General features: G+C 41.0%; 2 protein-coding genes across 2 annotated transcripts; one reads left to right on the top strand and one right to left on the bottom strand.

Annotated features, from left to right (window-relative positions):
* Positions 1-2,027: 2,027 nt before the first annotated feature.
* On the bottom strand, positions 2,028-3,834 carry LOC116192674 (probable sugar phosphate/phosphate translocator At1g12500). The gene has a single exon (XM_031521284.1). It carries the CDS (start codon positions 3,491-3,493, stop codon positions 2,438-2,440), a length of 1,056 nt encoding a protein of 351 aa, XP_031377144.1. The 5' UTR covers positions 3,494-3,834; the 3' UTR covers positions 2,028-2,437.
* Positions 3,835-7,134: 3,300 nt separating this feature from the next.
* Positions 7,135-9,188, top strand: LOC116193322 (geraniol 8-hydroxylase-like). Its single transcript, XM_031522141.1, has 3 exons — positions 7,135-7,663; positions 7,799-8,209; positions 8,465-9,188. The coding sequence occupies exons 1-3, from the start codon at positions 7,196-7,198 to the stop codon at positions 9,077-9,079; spliced, it is 1,494 nt and encodes a 497-aa protein (XP_031378001.1). The 5' UTR covers positions 7,135-7,195; the 3' UTR covers positions 9,080-9,188.
* Positions 9,189-11,684: the final 2,496 nt, after the last annotated feature.

Here is an 11,684-nt window from a genome sequence, read left to right on the forward strand (position 1 = left end):
TCAATAACATGAATTTCATTGGTTCTTATGCACTAAGATATATATTAGATTTTTCCAGGTGGCTAAATTGAAATCGCAGTCCATTCGAATTTAGGTTAGTCCATCAAGAAAGACACCATGCCTTAACATTCTTCTCCGGGCTGAGGTCAAGTCACAGGCATGTTTGACTCTTTCACTCATGAAGATACATTGTTACATCATGTAATTTTGTTACGTTACATTTGACATGTGGTATCACCAACCGATGAATGATGAGTAGTGGACGAATACTTGAATATGAAGGCATAACGGCTATTGATAGGTGATGCTACGCATCGTGCGTAATGTTGTATGACATAATTTACCCACTCACTCTATTCCTCAGCTCAGCCATCTTGGAAGTTTCTCATGACCAATCCCGCAACGCCTCCACGACCTTTTCTTTACACATCCCATCAATTTATCAAACTTTTAAACCATTATTTCGTATCCTGTCATGTTAAGTCAAGAGAAAATACCAGTACATTGAAATTTTAAATACCGCTTCACAATCATCGGTCACTCATTCAAGCTTCTTTCGTTCATTTGGTGTCGCCCTATGATCCATGATCTTGTGCTATGAAGTTACTGTGTGACCCCGTCAGGTCGTCGCATCTAACTAACTGAAGAAAGAAGAATGTCAATCGTTGGATCGGATTAGATCTAATGAGGGCCATCAAGCAGATTCTCTGCGACCAAGCCAGGTCCTAAATCCTCCGTAGCTTCGCAGGAAGCTCCCGCGAGAGCAGAGGAATTTCTATGGCATCGGGAGGGCATGGTACCGCGTCGACAGGTTGTTTATATATATATATATATATATATATTATAAAAGGAAGTCTATAATTAAATACGTAGAGCAAGTTGGGGAAGGACAAAGAGTCAAGCTTGCTGCTACCGACAACGTAGGCACCTAAACCAACATCAATTTGGGGGAGAGATCAGCATCAGTAGGGAAAATCAATGCGTCAGCTCCATAACAATTACAAGATACCCTCATCAAGATTGATATTACAAAAGATTTTGGCAATTATATTTTAGATCTACGATTTGAAAATGGATCGAAATCGCGAAATAATTCTTTTGGTTTTCTTTATTAATAATGGGACCAGGGTCACCGGGACAGGTAGGACAGGGATTATGTGAATGATTTTAAGGCGCAGGTCTGTGTCTTCGTTGTCACTGAGTTATGACAGACTGGAAAGATTGGAACAAGCCGCAGGGCAAAGGCGCATTCTTATACTGTTCCATTCCACTACAGAATCACAGATCACCGAATGAGGAAAGCAATATTGCGAGAACTAAATTCACTCACTCCCCCGATCACTGCCTCGGCACTACTAAGCAAAGTCGAGCCCCGATAAAAAATGACCGCACCCTTTATGATACAAACTGCTAAGTGCAGTTTTCGGGGCCTAGGAGATGATAGGAACACTGAAAGCCAAAGCTACCCCGAGTTCTGTCAGTGAGTATCGTATACCGGTTGAATCCCTGCAAGAATGGAAGCCCAACAATCCTATCAGCATTTAGTGCATTTCGTGATTGATTCTTGCTAAATCAGGTAAGCGTGCTGGTTGAGGGCTCAGCGCAAGAGTGTCAGTTTTCATTGATCTGCACTTCGACATCTCCTACCAATCTCCACAGTGCAAGCTGCAACCTTCTATAACGGGCTCAGTGAGAGCGAAGTAGGATCAGCAATGCAACCGATCTCTATGGAGATTGGCAGTGATTATGCCGAATGAGAAGAAGCATCGGCATTATATCGGGAATCAGAAGGTATCTGATTGCAGCTGCAGCTCCAGTCACCAAGATTATAACTTTAACCGAGCAGGCTAGCAATCGCCGAACATACAGATACTCCATCGGCAAAGAGACCGGAATTAGACCAATTTGGCACGAACTGACCTTATTATTAGCGGAAGAACTGTAGCATTGTTTCGACAGTGTGTCAGGCACCCTTCTTAGATCCCTAGGTTGCAATAAGAAATCGAACCACAAGAAAAAACAGGGGAAGCAATTGAAGAAATGAACGTGGGAGAGAATTGCTTCCTCCCACTGAAAATTCCAACGATGTATTGAATAAACCTATGAAGAAGTCATCGAAAAAGTAATCAGGAAAAAAAAAAAAAAAACAGGGAGGGGGCATTCCGAAAGAGAAGAACTTTATTCTCCTATGCTACCCCCAACCCAATCACCAATCAAGAACAATAGAAAAAGCAGATCCCTTTTCCTTTTCCTTTCCTTTCATCCATGTCCTATACAATTCAATCTCAATCAATTTGCACCCCCTTCCCCCCCAATTCCTTCACCAGGAAGGAAGATAGCCCTTCAATCAATCAAGCAAAGCAAGAGCGAGAGTGAGAGGGACAGAGATGTCGATCCCGCACCGTGTTCGAGTTCCGGATCGAATCGGTTGCCGTTGTCATCTGGCCATGACCTTAGATCTCTTCTTCGCCTCGCTGTAAAGAACGACGCCCATGATAGTGACCGCAAATCCCGTCATCCCCATCACTGTGACGGGGTTCCTGAATATTAGGACGGACACGACCGCCGCCACTGCAGCCTTGGCGTTACCGAGTACTTGCAGGGTCAGGGCGCTCGTGTGCTTGGTCACCAAGAAGTTAGTCAAATTTACTAAGTACGCCACCGTCGCGTTGCCGAGGAGGAGGAATATGATGAAGGGGCCTTCCCTTGCCTTCTCGAAGGTGATCGCCACCACATTGCCTTCGACGTAGAGGGTAACGGGGAGTAGAATCAGAGCCGCCATAGGAGCCATGTAGAGCAGCAGATTCATAGAGTGCAGCTTCTCGGCCTCGGAGGTGAGGAGCAATCCCTGGACGACGGACTTGAGGGCGCGGCCGGCGGTGGAGCCGACGCAGACCAGGAAGCCGAAGAGGTGGAACAGGGGCTCGCTGTTGCTGGCGAGGACGATGCCGAAGACCACGGGGAGGAGGGCGAGGTAGACCTCGGCGGTCTCGCGCTTGAAGGTGATGAGGAAGGCGAAGATGGCGGTGAAGAAAGGGGTGGTGGCGCCGATGGCCTGGTTGAAGGAGACGGGAATGTACCTCAGGGAGGTGTTGCCGCAGACGACGGAGAAGCAGAAGATGGCGCTGAGGGCGAGGATCTTGAGGAACTGCCGGCGGGAGAGGATGTGCTGGCGGGGGATGAGCTCGAGGCCGTGGATGGCGAGGTAGCTGTAGACGGCGCATGAGATCATGTGGAGCATGGTGAGGAAGATGGGGTACCGGAAGCCGAAGTAGCTGAGGAGGTACTTGTTGAGGAGCAGGACGCCGATGTTGGAGAGGTACCAGGAGGCAATGATCAGAGCCGTGAGGACGGCCGGCGAGGAGGCTGCGGCGGCGGCGGCCGCTGAGGGGACACGGGCGTCCCCCGGCGGCGTGGAGGGGATGTCGACGGCGGTGGACTCGAGCCGGGGGTTGCTCATCCGCCGGGTCGTCCATGTCTGCGCCTCCACCATGGTAATGCCGCCGGCTTTCTCTCTCTAATACCTCTACTAAAGAGAGAGAGAGTGAGTCTGTGTCTTCTTTCACAGATCTGAAGGAGGCGAGTAGAGAGAGAGAGAGAGGCTATTCGATTAGGCAAAGGAATAAGAGCGTGGGAGGGAAGGAGAAATAATCCGGTACTTCTACCCCGGTAGCTCCACCTCACCTTCGACCAATCACATGGGGCCTGTACAGTCCCAAGTTCCGCGTCGTACGTTAATGCAATGAGCTGGGAGTAGGTGATCGGTGCTCAGGGGGCAGAGGGGATCTGATCGAACGGTCGAAGATTAGATTTGGGAGGGGGACGAGATCTGGAGCATCCGATGTGAGGACTCTTGCGCGTGGGGAGTCAATAGATTTTCTTCGAGAGCTGGGCCCAATGTTATCGAGTCAGAGTGTCGGCATTGGCTGCTTTTATTTATATGAAAATGAATTGCCTTTCTCTCTCTAGCGAGTAGGGCTTTTTTTTTTTTTTTAATTGCCATGGTAATATCTGGTGTTTTACGGTAATTTCGAGCGGTAAAAGGTAGTAAAAAACAGAATCCAAATCCCATGATCCTTGGCTGTACGGTCCAATAGGAAGAGTTCCAGTTATGGATTTTGCCAGCTGAAAATTAAATAAAAATTGGAATGTTGTATTTGGATATTTTGTTAATTTGTGTTGTGCTGTGGGCAATCTTCAGATAAGCATTCCCTATTCGGTATGACCGTTTCACATGATTCAGTTACTATTTCGAGTTTCGAACCATAAACTTTTATTTTATTTCAATCTCGTTTCGAAATGGCTATGGTTTGAGCCGATGAATTAACAATCCAACTTCTGTTGCAACTACAGTAAATGGCACGAGTCAAAGCAGAAGCTCCCCTACTGATGCGGACTGGTTGATATGATTCAGTGCTTATTTCGCTTAAATAAAATTTCACGTTCGAGTCCTGTGAACGGATAAAATCCACGATCAGATAAACTTTACCATTTAGTGAATCAATCCACTTTGAACTTAGATTAAATTAAACACGTATCATCTGCCTCCACTCTAATCTATGAAAGCAAACAAAAATAACCAAAAAAAATGATTTTTTGTTTGTTTCTTTGATTTTAATTTGTTGTGGTGTTTGGCTTGCTTGGATCTAAAGTGACATTGTGAAAGTTCCATTTGGCGGGGATTTTGGAACATTGAAGTTGGTAGACTTTTATGATTAGTTCCAATGTATATCTCCAGCTTCACTTGCGACACAAGTCGCCTAACATCCGAGCAGCATTATTTTTTGCCAATCTAATTGTTTAAACCAAATAAAATATCCCAATCCATCCTTAATTTCTAGGCAATATTTGTGCGACGGTAACGGTTCTCTATGCAAATAAGTTCTCCTTCATTCATTTGAGATAGATCTTACAATTGGTGTAAAAGTTCACAAACTATTACAATCCTACATGTCAATCATACGAAAACGATATGAAAATGTGAAATAATCACGACAGATGCGTCGAGTGGACACCAATTGATTGATGTTATCCCCATAACTCGAACTTCTTGTTTCAAAGAGCAGATCTATCGAACTTGATCGACCAATAACGAATAATCCAAACGCGTGTGAACTTGTCCAAGGAGATGCGGAAATAGTACTTCAAGATCCATTACGTGTTTAGAGGATCCAAATCCAACAGAACCCGACCCGTTTTTGGCCCGAGTTTTGAAATTCTGGATACAACACAACTCAATCCAAGTTCGGCCCTCTATGTGGACCAACAACCGTGGTGGGCCCCCTAGCAAGTGGACTCATTCGCATCAATTTCGGGCCAGACATTGTGGGCCCGCAAGTATGGGTTTATTCGTATCGTTTTCGGGTACGCCGACATTAAATCGTGGCTTATTCTTGTCAACATGACGGCGATAATTCTCCATACGTAATTGTTTAAGCTTCGGCGAGGCTCGGATGAGCTGAACATGAAGGTATTCCAAAATCGGTTGGGATGTACAATTTGGCTCTTTATGCCAAGTCAGTAATGGCAGTGGCTAGCAAGGGCATTCTTAGTTGAGAGTAGTTACTTGAATCGGGTTCGCCCACAAAGTATTTTCAGTAGAATTTAAGATCCCGTTTGGTCTTACAATTTGTTTTTAACTATACTCCACTTATTTTCAATTTAACAACATAAGTATCACTTTTTCCTTTTTCTACAATTTTTTAATCATTCAATTCAATTTTTAATACAAAATTTTCTCAATTATTTATTACTTTTTTCACAATTCAACAACATAATTATTACTTTTTCTCAATTATTCATTATTTCACACTTTTTTTTATAATTCAACAATACAATCATTACAAATCAATTAAATTTAAAACTCAACTCTACTCAACTCTAAAACCAAATACAATACAAACTCTTATACTTGTATTAGTATTTTTAGTGGAATTCAAACTCTTATGCTTGTATTAGTACTTTCAGGAGCACCTATATTGCTCAAATACATGATCTAATAAATAAATATTCAACCAAAAAAATTAATAAATAAAAATAGTGAATATCAATATATAATATATAAATAGTCGAAACACAAATGTTGATAACTCCATTGATCCTCAGTTGCTCAAATCAATCCATATTTGATAACCTTTAGCTCCCGATTATAAGACGTCCTTAATTGCTCGAATCAATTTATATGATAATCCTCAATTCCACATTAATTAACTTTTCAATTCCAATTTAACAAATTTTATAATAATTTTTTGTGCCGTATTTGATGTATTTTGCTTATTCGTATATATTATTTGTATGTTATAATGTATAATTAACTTTTTCTAAAAGAGTTTAATATTTTTTCTATAATTTTTAAAAACTCCTTAACATATGTGATTTTTTTCCATGTTCAATGTGTCTAATACTCCTATATATACGACTTTCTCATTTTTTTACTCATTATAAATTTTCTGCATCCTAACTCCTGAAAGATACCTCTCGTTTTTCATCGTATCAATGCATATTTCAAGGATTTTTCTTTTTTATAACGAGTAGTGTTTGGTCTTGCCCGACCAATCCCCAGAACTCATGAACCCCATGGAATAGGTAGTCTGGACACACAAGTCAACCTTATTGGGTTCATGTTATAATATTATCTACTCCCTATGCATATACTGATATCTTTATCGTATGACTAGACTGCTTACTTCATCTGCTGAATTGGCGCATAAGATTTTAGAAGATGTTAGGATGAAGATTTCTTTGCTTCCTGGAGTTTCGCACAAACTTGTGTCTTGCTAGGGTGGCTCAAAGCTGAGTTTGGTTTTGTTTGAGAGTTTTATCCATAGTTTTGGGTTGTTTTGGACATGTAGTTGAAACCGATGTAAATATTTTTTAATAGTAATTATCCAAAAAAAAAATCTAATTTTAGTCATATAAAAATTATGGAAAATTTGTTAAGCAATGCAATGGGTATCAATTTGTCATATGATAAAATTTGAGTAAAATATTCAAAAAGGTCCATTGCTTAGGCAAAAAAATAAAAAATAAAAAATAATAAGAACAATCAATTAGTGTCAGGCACTGATTAGGAAGTGAAGATATTTTAAGGCAAGTTGTATTGTATATACTCATAAACTAATACCCTAACAGAAAAGTCAGAAGCTCTCAAGCTTGCACATAGAGAGAGAGAGAGAGAGAGAGAGAGAGGGCGAGAATGGACTTGTTGGTCTTGATGTTGGGGCTCTGCCTCTCCTGGGGGCTGCTCCAAGCTCTCCTCTACATTGCAAACAGAGGTAAATCGGGTAACGTTGGGAAGTTGCCACCAGGTCCGAGGCCGCTCCCGGTGATCGGTAATCTCCTTGAGCTCGGGTCCCTACCCCACAGGTCTCTAGCCAAGCTTGCTAGTGTCTACGGTCCGATCATGAGCCTCAAGCTGGGCTGCATCACCACTGTGGTCGTCTCCTCAGCCCCAATGGCACGAGAGATCCTCCAGACCCATGATGTCTCCTTTTCCAACCGCCTTACTCCCGATTCCTTGACACCGTTCCGCTATCATGAGCATGCGCTGCCTTGGGTCCCCGTCTCTCCGCTCTGGAGGAACCTCCGCCGGATTTGCAACGTGCACCTGTTTGCGTCCAGTACCCTCGACTCAAGCCAACACATTCGCCGCCGAAAAATCCAGGTATGAATAGAAAAGGATTATATCGTGGCACGAGAAATGGCAGGCTGCTGTATTTGCAGAGTCCACGAATATTCCCTAGTTTTTTCAAGTTATGCTGATGTACATGCTTTATGAAATTGACATATTTGGCCCCAGGAACTCCTATCTCACGTCGGAAAATGCAGTGAGACGGGAAGCTCAGTGAACATTGGCGAGGCGGGATTCACGACCACGCTCAACCTGCTGGGAAACACGATCGTCTCCATGGACCTGGCAGACCCCACCTCAGAGTCGGCCAAGGAGTTCAAAGAGTTAGTGTGGCAGATCATGGTGGAGGTGGGGAAGCCGAACCTGGCGGACTACTTCCCGGTGCTCAAGAGGGTGGACCCGCAGGGCGCGAGGCGAAGGATGACAGGTTACTTCAGGCGATTATTTGATGTTTTTCAAGGAATCATCAAGAGCAGACTGCAGGCCCGGGAGGTCACTGGCTCCGTCAGGAAGAATGATGTGTTGGATACTCTGCTCGAATTGAGCATGGAAGAGTTTCAAATTAAGCACTTGTTCTTCGTAAGTATATATTTTTGCCTCTGTTGAATTGTTTTCAGTGACTTCTCTAATCTCACTCTGTTCTGTAAGTGTGTATCAAATGCTCTAAAATCGTTAATTTCGATTCGTATGGTTCCGGTCCACTGTGTTGTCACATGTCACGTTGCAGGGCGTCGCGATGATTGGATTGCCTGAGGCATCATGACGCAATGAGGACTTATCTTTGGCATTCCTGGTAAGATAAAGTTGCATTTCTAATTTCTCAATGATGTATAGGACCTCTTTGTTGCGGGGACTGACACCACTTCAAGCACATTGGAGTGGGCAATGGCCGAGCTGCTCCGAAATCCCGAGAAGCTATCGAAAGCACAAGCCGAGCTTGAAAATGTGATTGGCAGCGGCAAACCTGTCGAGGAAACAGACATTGCTCGACTACCATACTTACAGGCAACGGTGAAGGAGATCTTCCGGATGCACCCGGCAATCCCACTGCTGCTCCCTCGTAGGGCTGGAGCCACCACTCAGGTTGGCGGCTACACCATCCCTGAGGGCTCACAGATCCTGGTCAATGTCTGGGCCATATGCAGAGATCCCGCCACGTGGAAGGACCCGGACGAGTTTATTCCGGAGAGGTTCTTGGGATTGGACATCGATGTCAAGGGGCAGAACTTCGAGCTCTTGCCGTTTGGCGGAGGTCGGAGGATATGCCCGGGCATGCCACTAGCCATAAGAATGTTACATCTGATGCTCGGTTCGCTCCTTAACTCCTTTGATTGGAAGCTCGAAGATGGGGTTTCTCCGGGAACCATGAAAATGGGAGATAAGTTCGGGATCACCTTACAAAAGGCGCAATCTCTCCGAGCTGTGCCTTTACCGAGAAATAGTCACTAGAGACCCATTCATAATAATTTGCCATCAGAAAATGTATGATAAATCGATCTAATGTGCGATGTTTGTTATAATGAATCGATTTGATGTTCAGTGTTTAATTTGGCATGGATCTGTGAGCCCCTTACGGTAACTAGCTAGCTAGCTAGCTAGCTGAGTTCTCATGAATCCCATATGAAGTAAACTAGTCCAAAAGCCCGCAGTATGCGCGGGCTAGAATTATGATACAAAAAGATCCATCATCACTGTCTTTTGCGGAAGTGAAAGACCGATCATTACTATATAAACAACATATTAACATAATCATGATAGTTAAGTGAGAAGTAGAATTCCAAAATGCCAACTCTTCGTTTAATAAGCAATCTAACATGTCTATTAACCACCTAAATTCATCATGATATATCATAAGCCCAAAAATCAAAAGCATAACGACAAAGCAGAAACATCAAGTTAAAATTGCTGAGAAGATCAATGCCAGCACATTCTTTTTTCATAAAAAAATATTGCGTGGTCAAACAATAATTGAGAGGTCCATAATTAAGAAAATTAAGAGAGCCTACCTACTACTTACTCGTAAAACTTATTTGCTCATGCTTAACATAAAGAGTATAAAAATTTGACTTTTAGATGAATAATATATGTTGGGAAAATCATTTTAGTTCACAAAAACTTTTGCTTGATTTCAATAAAATTTGGAAGGAGAAGATGTTAAACTCATTCAACCTCAAGTTGATAAGACTCTTATTACATGCGACTATATAACCACATATTACTCTCTTTCGCTGCCATCAAGATGGAAGATCAAAGCCCACCATAAAATCCCAAAACATGTCTTTCTATGCCACATTTTATAATTATCAATCCGGCCACTATGTCATCTAATTGTATTGTACATTATCAATTAACAACTTAAAGTACTCAAATATGAAAATTAAAAGTACTTCTATGTAAAATAAAAACCAAATATATCAAATTTAGAAAAAAGAGATAAGACAAATATACCTATATCATCAAGATGAATGAGAAGGCCATGGTTTAATGAAGGAAAAAAAATAATCAAAGCCTATGATATTATTCCTAATTTTATTGCTTCTCCTCATTTGTTCATCTTCAGCTCCGTCCACCAACTCATTGAAATCCCTTCTCATAGCGCATTGCAATAGAATAACCCTTCACGCTCGTCCTGCCAAATTTCTCATAATTATGGTGCTATAACTTCCTTAATGGCGACTTTTGGAATTTCAAGAATTTTGGCCAATTTAATTTCCATTGCAGTGAACTTTGGAATTTCAAGATCACATGGCACCATAGTTTTGTGCCATGTGTCACAAGCTATGAGCCGAAAGGTCACTCAATGTGAACCTAAGCTGATCTTATGTGGCATCTCTTAGTAAGATGCTCCGGCTTTTATTATCTGTATATAGATTATTATATATAATGAGGAAAGAGTCTTATTATAACACGTGGTGAAATTTGGACACATGGGTGACACATGGCAAAACTTGGGCACATGGACAACACATGGCGGGAATTTGGATGCATAGGCGACACATGGCGCAACCTAGTGAACCTAAAATGACACATGTTGTAATTTGGTGAAGTGTTCTAGGTATCATATATTATCTATAGATTATATGCCAAGCTGGATTGTCCTTTTGCTTATATCATGATTGATCTCATATGATAATACTATGATGTCATTTCCTTTTTCTCGGTCATTAGAGAGGTTGATATCTAGTACAAGAATAAAAATTAAAGAAATAAAAGGACATAAATTCATCGGTGAAAATTAAACATAGGACCTCTTGATTCGAGGACAACGCCTTATACCACTATAATAAGTATAGTTGTCGGCCTCTTTATTCAAATGGAAATTCACTTTTTGTAAATTATATTACTAATATTTTTAAAACTTACTATTATGTATTGGTAGATCATTCGAGAAATTCATATTTTATAAAAAGTTTATATGTAATTGTGAAAATTTCCTTTTAATAAATTACTAATATTTAAAAAATTATACAGATGTTACTAATATTTCAAAAAAATAAAAATAAATATACGATCTTTCCATCCCCTTCGCCTACCGTCACCTTGAAAATTCACTTTTACCTATGCGCTATACGGGGCTTCTCATATATTTGACACATGTTATCTTTGACTTTGGCTTTGGCTTCTCATATGGCTTCACAAATTGCCTTATTAATAATAATAATAAATTCACTATAAATTTTAGAGAAAATGCAACCTTCATAAACCAAAATTTCTTCCGTTGCTTCCTATTCATTTTACTCATTGATTTCATTATAAGGGTGATAATAAATTCTCCTCATTCATGAGAGAACTGGTTTTTTTGTCCCATGTATTGCACATGTTCATTTTCATAATATCTCTATATCATTTATGATTGCAATTATTACATTTTAAAACACCAATTCTCTTATTAAAAAAATAATTTTAAATTTTATTTTCAAATGACAATCTCTAATAGTTTTTGTTATAAATTAGAGTAAGTTGATGATTATAATAATAATAATTTAAAATCAATTATTTTTATTAATTTTTATCATTTTTAAATTAATTGTTAATATAGATCTGTTGCATATAT

Source organism: Punica granatum, chromosome 1, assembly GCF_007655135.1.
Source record: "Punica granatum isolate Tunisia-2019 chromosome 1, ASM765513v2, whole genome shotgun sequence".
NCBI classification, from domain to species: domain Eukaryota; kingdom Viridiplantae; phylum Streptophyta; class Magnoliopsida; order Myrtales; family Lythraceae; genus Punica; species Punica granatum.